The sequence below is a fragment of the Mya arenaria genome, chromosome 5 (genome assembly GCF_026914265.1).
Source record: "Mya arenaria isolate MELC-2E11 chromosome 5, ASM2691426v1".
Classification (NCBI taxonomy): Eukaryota; Metazoa; Mollusca; class Bivalvia; order Myida; family Myidae; genus Mya; species Mya arenaria.
This window is the reverse complement of record NC_069126.1, coordinates 22019989-22036118: the sequence shown is the minus strand read 5'-3', so window position 1 is coordinate 22036118 and position 16130 is coordinate 22019989. Positions and strand designations below refer to the sequence as shown.

The following is a 16130-nucleotide window of genomic DNA, read 5'->3' as shown; positions in this document are numbered from 1 at the left end:
TAGAAGTCCTTTGGCAGATGTTTAGCGTTATTTTTCCAATTTTATTTCAATTTATTACCATTCTTGATAAATTAAAACCATGAAATAAAAAGACATATTGCCTGTTTCAATTTGTTTAACCCAGTATTGACGAAGGATATATTTTTTATTAAGAAGTAAGTTTCGATTTGGAAGATTAAATTTCGAGTTTAAAAAGGCGAGTTTCGAGTAAAAAAGAGAGTGTTTCGAGTTAAAAAATGAGTTTTGAGTTTAAAGGGTTAGATTCGAGCTACAAAAGGTGAGTTTCGAACTAAACAAGTGTTAGTTTAGAGGAAGAGAAGTTCAGATTCGTATAAGAAAAAGTAAGTTTCGAGTTAAATAGGTAAATTTTGAGTTACAAAGGAGAGGCATGAGTTAAAAAGTGAGTTTCAAGTTTAAATAAATAAGTTAAGTATTAGAAAAGTTGAGTTTCGTGTAAGAAAAGGTGAGTTTCCAGTTAAAAAAAAGTTTCGATTAGGAAAATATAATAATATTTTTTTATTGTGAGGTGCAATTCAAAGGTGAAATAAAGATCATTTAACTGTGGCTTTTCATAAATAATTTAGAAATATTGAAATAAAAACACATAGTTATTGATATATATATGGGGATTGTATCAAAAAACTGTGGATAATGGTGATTTTACATTCAAATTTGAACTACAAGCGTTGAAGTATTGTGATGTTCATGGCTTATCAGACACATTAAACGACAATTTATGATTTAGGATATCCGTTTATTCAATGTCAAGTCAGATAGAATGTAAAAGAGTAGTAAGAGGGTGGCAAATGTTGTTTTATTCTCGACTAAATTTATTCTTGCAGAAGTAACAGGTCTCTAGTCCATTAATAAAATTGACACAATGACGTATTTACATAAACAAATCGTAATCATGTGAATTCTTAATAGTTGTATTTACTGGTATAAAGAACCCACAGTGAAAGAAACTGTGGAAAATGCACGAATGTGGGGAAAACTACAAGTTCATTTCGTAAACTTTTGCGATAAATGCAATTACTTCATTGTTAAATATCTGATAAAACCTTCACTCGTAAATTTTGCTCAACTTCTTATTACACATACACATGCTGTAAAGCAAAGTATGTATTATGCGTGTCGAATATTGAACCTCAAATCTAACAAATATAAGTTACTCGGGAATTGTCGCTTTTATTAATTTGTTTTTTGTTGTGTTTTTTTTTTCTAGCCAAAATAGGAAAAACAATTGTGATTAACCACACAGATTTATTTTTTTGTTAAATGCTTGAAATGTCATTTTCACAAATTGTATGTATATTATAAGGGTGTAATTAGTTTTGAATTTAAATAATTTAAAAAAAAATAAAATACCAGTGCCACCTCCCTTTTTTCAAACAAATGAGCCGAAAAACAAAGTTAAATTTGCCAGACCTTAAGTATTGCAGAACTTTATCTGAAATTGAATACACTTGCCATTTGCATGTTAATATACGTATATTATCGACTATCTGTGTGGACATTTTAAAATGAAGTTCAATATGTGTTTTGTTTTATTTGCGCTTGGCAGCGTTTTTTACTTTATGCACAATACCAATTGTGTGCCTTGTTCGCAAACATAATTTCGAATTTCTAGCCAATTTAATAGATCAACAATTATTATTTTTTTGGTAACTGACAAAATAAACAATTGAACTTTTGGCGGACGATTTACGAAATAATTACGCACAGACATATGCTTCCTTAGATTGTACAGTGTATTTGGCTTTATTCATAAGTCAGTGCAAAGGATGCATGTCAAAATCAGCTAAGTCCAGTCTAGTAAGACAGAATCCATGAATAAAAGAGGGAAATAAGTTATATTCATATTAAGTTAAGTTAGATATTATTCAAAATCTCGAAGCGTAAGTTATGGTTAATTAATAAAATACACGTTAATTAGGCCGAGCTATTTGTCCTCAGTCACCACGGTATTGCTATACATCGTTTTCGATCTGTTAGGGCTAGGGGCATTCATTCAAAATATCATTACATCCGAAAAGTTCATTAGGTCTGATGGACAAAAAACTGACTAAACATTGTCTAAAACCGTTTATATACGATGTATGGATTTATGCATGGAATTGATGCCTTTAAGACGTCGGATTTTAAACGCCGTCCTAAAGTCAGCTTTTTGTTATAAATCAGAAAAGTCGGTAAGACGGCTGCAACCAATGGTATAAAACTGGTTAAGTCTTTGGTTCGGTCAAATTTAGTCGAAAAAATACTATTAATCAATCAAAACATTTAAATAAGCAAACTAACCTAAAGATCATCTGTGGACAGCTTATCACAGTTTTATACAAATGGCCGCTGATTTTTGGTCGTAGGCGCCGCAAAAGAAATGCAACGTCATAGGACTAGTGAAATTTTACATGTAGCGACCTATACCATGACTGTTTTTCTTCCAATAAATGTTGCTAATACCAACCTAGACCATTTCAGCAAGGAAACATATTGTATACATAAGCTAAAACCTATGCTTCCGAACGATCTAAATGATAAGCCTCTATGTCATATTTAATACAGTCAGTGACATTTTTTCATATTTAGTATGTTTGCCTAATCATATGTTTTATTAAACAATTTCTCATAGGCTATTGTATCATTTGTGATCATTTATACTTCAATCTTTATTTGTATGTGTTTATATCATATTTTTGTCAACGTCTTTGGTTTTGCCGCCTAACGACGTTCCGTCATTAAAGAGTGCATGGCGATGATGTCACTTCCTTTAAATGTTTAGGCCAGAGTTTTTTATCTTTAGATTTACTGAAGATTTTAGAAAAAAATGGCAAGGAGGAGGACATGAAAATAAAGGGATCAAAGGTTCCCAAGGAGAAGTATATTTCGATATTTATTTTTTTAAATCTTATTTTATCATGACTAAACACACCTGACATGTGTTGGTCAGTTAAGGTGTTGTACTTAGGGTGAGAGATCACCATAAAGTTTCAAAGTTTTATCATAAGGATTTCGAGCCCATTTTAAGTTTTAGGAACATCGATAATGTTAAAATTGTTTCTGAAATATAATTTCATTGTTGTTAAGTAATCCCACAATGTTTCAGACACGGAAAGGATGTTAATTGTCTTATCCTTCTTCAACCAAAAGCACCTTGACCATATACAGTCGTTGTCATATAGAATTTATTACCAAAAACTCCTAGCCCTGAGGGGGTCACTCAAAAAGTTGGCCCGGACATACAACCACACAAACTATCACAATCTGTAAAGTATTTATTTCACCACAGAAACGTTAATAGGAACATTGATAATTGGTAAAAAAATAATGTTATATAATTTAATAATAGTTAAGTAATCTGACAAAGTTTCAGACACGGATAGGATGTTACTTGTTGTTTTTCTCCTTCTTCAACAAATTGCACCTTGATCAAGAACGCTGAAACACGAGTCTACAAGTGTATAAGCCCAGTGGAACTCAAGAACGCTGAAACACGAGTCTACAAGTGTATAAGCCATAACCTCACACTTGTCCCGAAACTTATCAATAATTACAAAAATAGATAAATAATCTTTATTAGAGCATGTAATAATTAAAAAAACCAATGATGATTAAAGTAAAAGAAAACACATATAAATTGATAAAGTAGTTTCAAGGACTCAAAGACCGGATACAAGTCTGGTAATTAAAGTATCATTGTCAAACCAGGAGGAGGAAACGAATGATTTTTTAAGTAAAAGAAAACATAATATATGAATGTCCTTCGAGGTATGAACAACATTTACGAACAGCCTGTGATGTATGATAGCACATCGGCTAGTTGAAAACAGTTTTGAAGATAGCTATGTATTTCTGGAAGAAAATCCCCACTGTCTTCAACGTCTACCCTAGTCATAATGTTAATATCGTAAAAAATAATTGAAGCATTATTTAAACAATCGTCTTTGAATTCAGATTAGGAGCATAAGAGTGCCGTTTCATTTTAATAAAGTCCCCGCTTTCAGCTGTTATCAACGTTGAACAAGTACCGTTGACTAGGATGCAGACGAGGAAAGAAACGTCAAGACATTGAAAGGAGCTCGCTGTGTTTTCTTCTGTCGAAAAACAGACGATCTACAGATAAATTATTCTATACGTATCCAAATGGATAACATAAAAGTGCGAGTAAATTGAAATGCATATTTCATAAAACAAACTTGTAGAATTCCAACAACACAAGTATTGTAGATTTTCAATCAGGTAAACTATGAATCTCTCGGCGTTGCTTAGATATATCACGGAATAAATCATTACAACATTTAAAGATATATACTTGTATTTGTAAGATGTACAGTTTATGAAACACAATGTTAAATGGTTCATGTAATGCATGCAGCTATCTTATTTATGAAATATTGCATAAAATGACAAGGTATTAAACATGAAGACTCATATCTGTAGTTTAATAATATCTTGCTTAAAACGTCAGTTAATTTTACGCTGATGGTTGTGCGTCTGCAGCACTTATCACGAAACTATCTTACCATAACGTAAATTGTTCTTTAAGGTTCACACTGAGTCGTTAGCAAACACTAATTGTCAATCAATTATCACTCTGTAGCAAGCTCGCCTGGGAAGGTACCACAAATTGGGCAACACGCACCTGGGGGCTTGAAACCAGCACAGTCGGGGCAAAACAGATGATCGCATACTATCGTCTCATCCAGACATGAACAACGCTCACATGGATCAAGTGGTTTTGAAGTTGAAGGCACATTATCTCCTGCAAAAGAATATCATAGTACGAAAATGGTGTTTAATACTTTGAGTTATATCTACCAGTCGACCAATATAAGCGTACAGCGATGCATAACACATACATAAATTGTATTGGACTATCTGTTCTGTTTACCAATCTCCAAATATAATATGTTGTGTGTAACACGTACAAAAGGTATAAACGTCCATATGTAATATTGCTATTGCATTGTAACAGCAACAATACTGCATTGATATTCACAAAACAAACATATGAACTATTTTTTGTGAAAATTTTACCTACCATTTTCATATAAAATGCCTCCCTGTTGACACCCTGAAATGTAGCAGGAACACTAGACTGTAATTTCTTAAATAGGTTTGACATTAATAAGATACACATGAAATACCGGTGTTTTAATCTTGCTTTGTCCATGCCTCAAACTAATTTTATAACAATAATTCAGCCAGTAACGTCGTTTTCGAACGCACTAATAAGTTACGTTTGAATTAATAAAATTATCTATATAAAGGCATGTTATGTGAGCATAAGCTTGTTACATCATCGGGCCATTAGTAATAGTGTTATTTCGTGATACCAACTGAAAGGGGAAAGAAACATATACCAAAGTTATTGCAGTTTGAGATATAATATAACCCATCTTACTATCATTAAAGACATGCGTGATATAACCCATTTTGCTATCATTCAAGACGAAAAAAGTTTGTTTGTATTAATTATTCAGGTGATATTAGCGTCGGGCTAGTTGTATAATCGTATAATGAATGTTTTATTGATATCAATGGCAACATAGCAAGTGTAATTAGACAACAGCTATTTATGGGTTTTTTAATCGATATTTACCTATTAATCTACATGTTGGGCAGCACTTTCCGGGTGTTGTATATAGTTTCTGTCCGTCTAAACACATCGGAAGAACACATTGCTCCAGTGAACATCCTGCAGGTCGGCATTGTTGACAGCACTCGCCAGGGGGCGTGTAATACTCCTCACTATCTAGACACATTGGATCTAAACAGTCAGCCAAACAAACTTTAGGTCGACACTGATTACAGCACTGGCCAGGGGGTGTGAATATTTCCTCGTTATTCAGACAAATAGGATCCAAACAGGCGACCGAAGAGCAATCTAAAGGTCGACACTGTGAACAACATTTGCCAGGGGGAGTGTATCGTTCTTCATTTTCCGCACATACAGGAACAGCACAAAACACCAAGGAACAGTCGAGTGGTGGCCTTTTTAACAGCTCTGGGGAAGCTTGGACCGCAGTAAATGCCAATAATAGAGCAGTGCTTAATGTCATTACAAAAATCATAGCTCTAATTTTGTCAGCTGAAAAAAGGCAAAATAAATAACATTTAATATACATGTCTGCCAGAAAGGCGATGTTTTTCAACAATTTATTTCGTTTTGTTTACTAAAATAAATATGCATTCATCATACTATTTCAAGTAGGTATTCAATGAGAATGATCTTACCGTTCACAATCGCAAAATAATTAAGCTGTAGTGAAGTTCTTTTTGTTAAACAATAGATGCGTTTAGTCCGTATCCTGTGTTGTTATGACACGAGCAAGTTAAATCCACCTATTAGTTGTAAAGTTCATTTGTTGACCTGACAAATTGCATATCAGCTATAAACAGGTTTGTACTCGAATGCAAACGTGAAAACTATGAAGTACGATGTTTTTTACGGCCTGATTCATAAAACTTTGCCATTTACTTCTCATGATTTAATGCTTTCCGGTTGTTGTTTTTTTATAATTAACGGTGCGTGTAATATAAACTCCTCGGTTAAGAAACAGAGATTTAATCAGAATAGAGTTTCAACGTTTCCTTCATTTGAACCGTTTCAAAACCGAACTAATGTGAAGAATAAACGCACACAATGCTGGAAAATACCTTAATGACGTTTTTCTGGTAGGACGTCCTTTGCCTTCGACTAAAATTATTCTTGATGAAGTAACAGGTCTCTAGTCCATTAATAGAATGACGCGCTAACGTATTTATATAAACAAATCATAATCATGTAAATTCTTTAAGGCCATGTTATAATTGTCTCTACTGAAATTGTATAAAAGAAATGAGTTGAACAGTAAGGAACATCATATGCCTTTCAGAGTGTTTCCCAAGGTTTCAAAATACATGCATCGTATGACAAGTTCTTGTTTTGTATGTGATTTTTTACCTACTTAATAGAAAGGTTTATTACTGAGGTTCACCTTGTCGTGAATGCCACATTCACTATCAATCACCTTACTGGTGTGCTACGTTAAATGACAGTATAAGTCCTGTCAGAACGAGCCATGGACGGATGAAAAAATTGAGATGATATGTTTTGATGAATTTGTCCATTCAATAGCACATGTATGTATGTATGCAAAGACTGAATTCAATAACTTCCATCGCTACAGTCGGATTTTCCCATTTAATAGCACCTGACTAAAGAGAAAAACTTTATACAAGTAGTTCCATAGTTTCAGCCGGGTGTTTGCAGATTTCACCTCATATCTGATATCATAGTTTAATTGGAACATTTTGAATAAAAATTATCCCAAGTTCATAATTATAAGCAATAAGACTATAAAAACGTCGAACAATAGGTACACAAACCTTGAAAGTTTACGTTATAACAATCTAAAATATCAACGACAGAGTTTCAATTGTGTCTCCTTCGAAACTCGCTCTTCTCGACACAACTCGAAACTAACTTTCACTTACTCAAAATTCGACTTATTCACACTCGAAACTCAAACTCGAAACTCACTTTCATAAACTCGAAACTCACTTTCATAAACTCGAAACTAACCTTTCCTAATTTGAAACTCACTTTTTGAACTCGAAACTCACCTTTTTAAACTCGAAACTCACCTTTTAAGCTTAAATCTCACTAGTTCGAATTCGGACTCAAAACTCATATTCACTAACTCCAAACTCACTTTTCCTGACTAGAAACTCACGTTTTCGAACTCGCTAACCACTTCCCTAAACTCGAAACTCACTTTCATAAACTTAAAACTCACTTTTTCTAACTCGAAACTCACTTTCAAAAACTCGAAACTCACGTATCTTACTCCAAACTCACATTTTCGAATTCGAAACTTACTTTTTCTAATTATTATTATTATATATTATTATTAGTAGTAGTAGCAGTAGTATACCTCATTTATAAAGCACTCTTTTAATAAAGCAATATACGTTCAAAAGTGCTTAATTCCAAAGTGTCTTTCACTAACTTGAAACTTACTTTCTCTTTCTCGAAACCCACTTTTTCCTTCTTGAAACTCACTTTTCCTTTCTCGAATCTAACTTTCCCTTATTGGAACTTATTTTCTATAACTCGAAATTTACTTTCTCTAAATCGAAACTTACTTTCATAAATTCGAAACCAACCTTTTTATAACTCTCACATCCGATATAGTTCCTTTGCCCATATCTGGTACTACTACCCCCGTAACTAATATTATTAATTACCACGTATTTTTTGTGATTATATACAACTTTTATAGTACTAATACTTTACAATTGACGACAATACGGGCCAAAGCTCATACGGACTTAAATCGGCCAATACGAGTTTCTGGCGTTTTTATTGGTTACTAAACTCGCCAAATACGGCATTCGAGAAATATACCATTTTCATTGGCTCTAAAATCTCGCCCTAATACGAAATTGCTGTTAATTATTAAATGTGGCAGTATCTTTTTTCGTTTTACGGCTGTTTTCAAAATTGTGTACCTTGTTCGAAAAATAATCTGGAATATCTAGTCAATTTAAAAACTATTATTTTTTGGGAAACTGACAAAATGAACGAGAAGGTGAATTTAACAATTTTGAACTTTTGGCAGACGATTAACGAAATAAGCACGCAGAGACATATCAAGGGGTGAATGCGAAAAGGTTCTTAGCGATATTACATAAAGAAGAAGATAGAACCTTTTCGCTGTCATCCCTCGATATGCTTCCATAGAATGTACAGTGCATTTGGCTTTGTTCATAAGTCCATGAATTAAAGAGAGAAATAAGTTTCATTAATAAGGGAAGGTAGATATTAGACTATTTTCGGGCTCATGCCAATACTGCTGCCCTCGGACAAAAAATTGAATATGAAATCACCTAATTAATAACATTATATTATTTCACCACGGTATTGATATACATAATTTTCGATCTGTTAGGCTAGGGACATGCAAATGTTCATCACATCATCAGGTCTGATGGACAAAACCTTGTCTAAACCTTGTCTAAAACCGTCTATATACGATATATGGACTTATGCCATAAATTTTATACGCTATCCTAAAGTCTGCTTTATATTAGAAATAGACGTCGGTTCGACGGCGGGTTTTTGGTCGCAGACGCCGCAAGAGAAATGCAACGTCATAGGATTAATGAAATTTCACATGTAACGACCAATTCCATGAATGTTTATTGTCTTTTTATTCTTCCAATAGATGTTGTTAATATCAATCTAGACCGTTTAAGCAGGGACACATATTTTATACATGAACTAAAAACTATGCTTCCGAACGGTCTCAATGATAACCTTCTATGTCATATTTAATACAGTAACATTTTTTACTATGTTTGCCTAATCATATTATTTTATTACACAATTTCACATAGGCTACTTAATGTTTATTTGTATGTGTGTATATCATACTTCTGCAAACGTCTTTGGTTTTGCCGCTTCACGACGTTCCGTCATTAAAGAGTGCATGGCGTTGACGTCACTTCATTTGAATGTTTATTTATCTTCTGGTGAAGTCGTTATGCAAAAAACCATCTTACTTCATGTTATACAGATTCTTTATTAATGTTGTTTCTCATACATTGGCAGGGTATTAGTTTATAGTTATTATGACGCTCTAAATTAAACTTACGATGGTGTAAATCATGCCAAACAAAAAATAGTTTAATAGTTTGGCTGTGTGAATATGAAAATGCATATGTGAATAAAAATATCGATATTAATCCAATTTCAAGTAACACGGAATAACTCACATACATTCTCAAAATTCATTGATACCATTGTTTCATGTTCATCATTAAAACAATGTAAACTTATTTGTAATTAACAGTTTACACTAGGTGAGTGGCGAACAGTAATCACCAACCTATCTTTACCATCATGCATTTTTTTCTTTAAGGTTCACGTGAGTCATTAGCAAACACCAATTGTCGATCATTTATCACTCTGTAGCAAGCTCCCCTGGGAAGGTACCACAAATAGGGCAACAAGCACCCTTGGGCTTGAAACCAGCACACGCGAGGCATAACAAACGATCACAGACTATCTTCCCATCCAGACATGTACAACGATCACATGGATCACGTGGTTTTGAAGTTGATGGCACTTTGTCGCCTGCAAAATAATAGCATAGAAAGTTAATAGCATTTCATACATTTGAACTTTGTTAACCAGTCGATTAATATAATAGTACATGTTTAACATACGCAATATATATATACGTCGATCTGTTATATTGTTTTTTTTAATAAGTCTGTATTCGTATTCACAAGATCAGCATATGAGCTATTTTGTTGCTATAAGACATACCATTTGAATAAAAAACGCCATGCTGTCGGCATCCATGTGTTGGGTTTTCTGAAATTCAGTAGGAAACACACGTCTGTATTACCCTTCATACTTTTGATATAAAAAATATAAATATTGAGTAGGTCATGTCTCAAATAATGGAATATCCTTAATAAAGCCAGCACACACATGTATTAAAATAAAAAAGTCAATATTTAGGTGTCTTATGTACAATAAGCGTGTTATAGCATCGAGCCATTGGTTGAAATGTAAAATTGTGGCAATATGAAAAGAATTTGCTTACTTTTCACATACATACGAAATAAATTACTGAAAGGCTTCATATGTCCAATTTATTGCAGTTTGGAAATTTGTTTGTGTTTTTTTTCAACGGAAATATACTGGGATTTAAAACAGTTTGCAATATTTGAAGATGATTATTACTTCTTTCGGTCTTATTTTCAAATGATCTTTCTTTATTCCTTTAATCCTTTCAAATGATATACATGGGGTCATCAGTCATCCAATAAGGCAATGAAAACTACCGGGACAAGCCAAGCAGTCATGCAATAAGGCAATGAAAACTACCGGGACAAGCCAAACAGTCATGCAATAAGGCAATGAAAACTACCGGGACAAGCCAAACAGTCATCCAATAAGGCAATGAAAACTACCGGGACAAGCCAAGCAGTCATCCAATAAGGCAATGAAAACTACCGGGACAGGCCAAGCAGTCATCCAATAAGGCAATGAAAACTACCGGGACAAGCCAAGCAGTCATGCAATAAGGCAATGAAAACTACCGGGACAAGCCAAACAGTCATCCAATAAGGCAATGAAAACTATCGGGACAAGCCAAACAGTCATGCAATAAGGCAATGAAAACTACCGGGACAAGCCAAGCAGTCATGCAATAAGGCAATGAAAACTACCGGGACAAGCCAAGCAGTCATCCAATAAGGCAATGAAAACTACCGGGACAAGCCAAGCAGTCATGCAATAAGGCAATGAAAACTACCGGGACAAGCCAAACAGTCATCCAATAAGGCAATGAAAACTACCGGGACAAGCCAAACAGTCATGCAATAAGGCAATGAAAACTACCGGGACAAGCCAAGCAGTCATGCAATAAGGCAATGAAAACTACCGGGACAAGCCAAACAGTCATGCAATAAGGCAATGAAAACTACCGGGACAAGCCAAACAGTCATGCAATAAGGCAATGAAAACTACCGGGACAAGCCAAGCAGTCATGCAATAAGGCAATGAAAACTACCGGGACAAGCCAAACAGTCATGCAATAAGGCAATGAAAACTACCAGGACAAGCCAAGCAGTCATGCAATAAGGCAATGAAAACTACCGGGACAAGCCAAGCAGTCATGAAATAAGGCAATGAAAACTACCGGGACAAGCCAAGCAGTCATGCAATAAGGCAATGAAAACTACCGGGACAAGCCAAGCAGTCATGCAATAAGGCAATGAAAACTACCGGGACAAGCCAAGCAGTCATCCAATAAGGCAATGAAAACTACCGGGACAAGCCAACCAGTCATGCAATAAGGCAATGAAAACTACCGGGACAAGCCAAGCAGTCATCAAATAAGGCAATGAAAACTACCGGGACAAGCCAAACAGTCATCCAAATAAGGCAATGAAAACTACCGGGACAAGCCAAACAGTCATCCAATAAGGCAATGAAAACTACCGGGACAAGCCAAGCAGTCATCCAATAAGGCAATGAAAACTACCGGGACAAGCCAAACAGTCATCCAATAAGGCAATGAAAACTACCGGGACAAGCCAAACAGCCATCCAATAAGGCAATGAAAACTACCGGGACAAGCCAACCAGTCATCCAATAAGGCAATGAAAACTACCGGGACAAGCCAAACAGCCATCCAATAAGGCAATGAAAACTATCGGGACAAGCCAAACAGTCATCCAATAAGGCAATGAAAACTACCGGGACAAGCCAAACAGTCATCCAATAAGGCAATGAAAACTACCGGGACAAGCCAAACAGTCATCCAATAAGGCAATGAAAACTACCGGGACAAGCCAAACAGTCATCCAATAAGGCAATGAAAACTACCGGAACAAGCCAAACAGTCATCCAATAAGGCAATGAAAACTACCGGGACAAGCCAAACAGTCATCCAATAAGGCAATGAAAACTACCGGGACAAGCCAAACAGTCATCCAATAAGGCAATGAAACTACCGGGACAAGCCAAACAGTCATCCAATAAGGCAATGAAAACTACCGGGACAAGCCAAACAGTCATCCAATAAGGCAATGAAAACTACCGGGACAAGCCAAACAGTCATCCAATAAGGCAATGAAAACTACCGGGACAAGCCAAACAGTCATCCAATAAGGCAATGAAAACTACCGGGACAAGCCAAGCAGTCATGCAATAAGGCAATGAAAACTACCGGGACAAGCCAAGCAGTCATGCAATAAGGCAATGAAAACTACCGGGACAAGCCAAGCAGTCATCCAATAAGGCAATGAAAACTACCGGGACAAGCCAAACAGTCATCCAATAAGGCAATGAAAACTACCGGGACAAGCCAAGCAGTCATCCAATAAGGTAATGAAAACTACCGGGACAAGCCAAGCAGTCATCCAATAAGGCAATGAAAACAAACGGGACAGGCCAAGCAGTCATCCAATAAGGCAATGAAAACTACCGGGACAAGCCAAACAGTCATGCAATAAGGCAATGAAAACTACCGGGACAAGCCAAGCAGTCAAATATAAACTCTGTTTGGTTAAGCCCAATGCAAGGGCCTACACGACACTGAAACAGTGGCACAAACGTATAAAACACGCTTGTTTTAACATACGTATACCAATACAAATACATTCGTATACCAGCACATGTACATTCGTACACCAGCACATGCCCATTCGTTTACACGTAAATTCGTATACCAATACATCAACATTTGTAAACCAACATTCGTACATTCGTATTCTAGAACATGTCCATTCGTATACCAACAGTCGTGCATTCGTATACACATATACATGCGTTTACCAACACATGTGCATTCGTTTACTAACATATGTACATTCGTTTACCCACACATGTGCATTCGCAGTCCAGCACGTGTACATTCGCATACCAACATTTGTACATTCGCATACCCACACATGTACATTCGTATACCAACATTTGTACATTCGCATACCAACATTTGTACCTTCGTATACCAACACATGTAAATTCGTATACTAGCACATGTACATTCGAATAATAATACATGTTCATTCGTATATGTACACATCAAATTCGTATACTAAAACAAGTACATTTTAATACCAGCACTTATACATTCAGATACCAATATTTGTATATAAAAATTATGTATACTAACACATTGACAGCACATGTTAATTCGCACACCAATATTTGTACATTTGTATACTGATACATGGACATTTGTATACCAACACATATTCATTCCAAAAAATCCACGGAAGTACAATCCACATTCAAACGTATGATACGAATTAACATTTATACTCACGCTTCGGTATCCTGCAGACTTTTCCACAACCGTTGCTGCAGCACTTCTGTTTATCTGGACAATCCCAATCACCATCGCACATGTGGATACAAATGGCGAATTTCCCGTAACTCCATGGCTTAGGACAACTGCCTTCCTTTTCTAAAATATTAGAAACTTTTATTTTAAGACTTTTCTTGATAAATTAAGTTGTAGTATTGATGATAACATTAAAGGTATATACAAACATATTTAGGCATTGTAACCATGCTAACGCATATTATAACAAGTAGCATTAAGCATTTCATTTTTTTAAATTATTTTGTTAAGTTCAAATCATAACACATATTTATAGTTCATATTTGAAATGTGTCAAAAACAATTAAAAAATAACGTCTTCATACCAATGCAGGCTATTTCAGTACAGCCGATGTGTCCATCGTTGCAAGTACATGTGTTACATTTGTCTTTGAATGTCTCCCCGTTAGCGTATTTCTTTCCGTCTGTATGAACACAGACTTTCTCTGAAAAGAGAGAGGCTGAAGTCAAAACAATACGAGGACGCGAATAACAAAAAAACTGAACTGCATCGATTGGCTTATATTTGTTCAAATGATACCTAAAGCATAGGGACAGAGTGCGTTGAGTGTGGTTGCGATTTGACAAAGTTATGGCCTCCTGAACCGGGTCATCTCAGCAAATATGGGGAATGCAGGAGCAAGTCGTCACCTTTACAAAGATAATGGAATAAAAAATATCAAAAAAAATTTTTTTGGTAAGTTATCATTACTAAAAGTCCCCCCATCATTATTAATAAGCCTGGGTTTGTATTTTTAAATGGGGGGAAGGGACGTGGTCAAAGGGGTGTGTCAAAACAACGCACCCTGCCCCTTTGACCGGAAGTGATGGTTTATATATCGATAAAAGAAGCGCTTAAGACATTTAAAAAAGAAGAGTTATGACAACATCGAAATATTAATAAGACAATACTTATGTAAAACAAATAATCATAAAATCTAAGACAATCAAAGGCTATCGATATTTACTTATAAATCTACAGATCGGGCAGCACGTTCTTGGTCGTGTATAGAGTTCCTGTCCGTCTAAACACTTGGGAAGAGCACATTGAATTAGGAAACAGTCTAGAGGTCGACACTGTTGACAACACGCGCCAGGTGGAGTATACCGTTCTTCACCTTTCGCACATACTGGAAGGGCACATTTAACCAAGGAACAGTCTTGGCCACATACGGGACAACACGAGCCGGGAGGAGTGTAGGTATTCCCGGTAGGACAGTTAGGAACGGCGCATAGCTGTATTGCGCAATCGAGTGGTGGTGGTCTTTTCAAGAGCTCTGGGGCAGCGTATACCACAGATAGCATCAATGCTAGCGTGGTGCTGAATGTTGTTTCGAAGATCATAGCTTCGAGTGTAGGTTAGCTGAAAAACAACATTATCCATATTTTTTTTCATAAAATCGCGTTTTTCTACCACCTTAAAAAAAATGAAAAGCGCATTTTTTTTTATTCGAAGTATATACAAATTAATTTAATATTTTATGAGATTATCCATGAAACCTTCCTTACTATTATGTATCGCAAAATAAATCAACGCAAATGAAGTATGTTTCATTATATAAGCGTCTGATCGAACCCATGTCCTGGATTATAATTGCAACCTGACACAAACAAGTTAAACCCACATCGTTGGTTAGTTTGATTAGTTGAAGAAGCGGACGCACCTCGATAATTTACATGTCGACCATAAACAGTGCGTAATATCAAATGCGGATGTTTACGAGTAGATTTAAACTACGTGTTGACGGTTCGTTGCTAAAACCTTTCACGCAAATATTTAAGTAAGAAGTACATGTAAATCGTTATCACTCCTTTTCTATACGCTGTTATGGTAAGTTAGTAATATTAAAGGCTTTAAATCATTATCTACGATGCTTGCATGTAAACATGTTCAGCTAAATTTTAGTTCAATACAGCGTATATGGTGCCAGCACAAAACAAAAATATGTTTTGTATGTAAAATTACTGTTAACCTCTTGATTTTGAATTTCCAGAAAACAATCAGCTTTAACGCTATTTCTCAAAATATTATGAACACGTTGTCTCATCATCGAACACCAGAAAACCATATCAAGTCCATTTCGTTTTCTGTTAACATGATTTGTTTACAGACACTATATATAACGTCCCTGTGACACAGTTGTGGCATTTTCATCCCCCCAAATATAATATAATTGGTGTAAATTTAAAAAATACATACAATAATGTAATGTACACATATCTAAATGCTACCTAATTGGA

The 16130-nt window shown here is 35.4% G+C and overlaps 3 protein-coding genes across 3 annotated transcripts in view; all 3 read right to left on the bottom strand.

Annotated features, from left to right (window-relative positions):
• The window catches only part of LOC128234685 (kielin/chordin-like protein), a 53976-nt gene that overhangs the window by 9430 nt on the left and 28416 nt on the right, over nt 1–16130 (bottom strand). The window lies entirely within an intron of this gene.
• LOC128234687 (uncharacterized protein DDB_G0274171-like) lies at nt 4326–6431 on the bottom strand. The gene is made up of 4 exons (XM_052949091.1): nt 6235–6431; nt 5600–6088; nt 5039–5071; nt 4326–4759 (listed from the first exon to the last, which is right to left on the bottom strand). The coding sequence occupies exons 2-4, from the start codon at nt 6069–6071 to the stop codon at nt 4587–4589; spliced, it is 678 nt and encodes a 225-aa protein (XP_052805051.1). The 5' UTR covers nt 6072–6088; nt 6235–6431; the 3' UTR covers nt 4326–4586.
• Nucleotides 9179–15508, bottom strand: LOC128234686 (uncharacterized protein DDB_G0274171-like). The gene is made up of 6 exons (XM_052949090.1): nt 15399–15508; nt 14858–15252; nt 14216–14335; nt 13833–13973; nt 10316–10363; nt 9179–10120 (listed from the first exon to the last, which is right to left on the bottom strand). Exons 2-6 carry the CDS (start codon nt 15231–15233, stop codon nt 9948–9950), a joined length of 858 nt encoding a protein of 285 aa, XP_052805050.1. The 5' UTR covers nt 15234–15252; nt 15399–15508; the 3' UTR covers nt 9179–9947.

Coding starts and splice junctions, on each gene's coding strand:
- LOC128234687 (XM_052949091.1), bottom strand. CDS start 6,071: ATGATTTTTGTAATGACATTAAGCACTGCTCTATTATTGGCATTTACT. Junction 5,072..5,599: donor CCCAACATGTAGATTAATAG/GTAAATATCGAT, acceptor GCTACATTTCAG/GGTGTCAACAGGGAGGCATT. Junction 4,760..5,038: donor AGGCATTTTATATGAAAATG/GTAGGTAAAATT, acceptor ATTCTTTTGCAG/GAGATAATGTGCCTTCAACT.
- LOC128234686 (XM_052949090.1), bottom strand. CDS start 15,233: ATGATCTTCGAAACAACATTCAGCACCACGCTAGCATTGATGCTATCT. Junction 14,336..14,857: donor CCCGATCTGTAGATTTATAA/GTAAATATCGAT, acceptor CTCTCTTTTCAG/AGAAAGTCTGTGTTCATACA. Junction 10,121..10,315: donor TGGCGTTTTTTATTCAAATG/GTATGTCTTATA, acceptor ATTATTTTGCAG/GCGACAAAGTGCCATCAACT.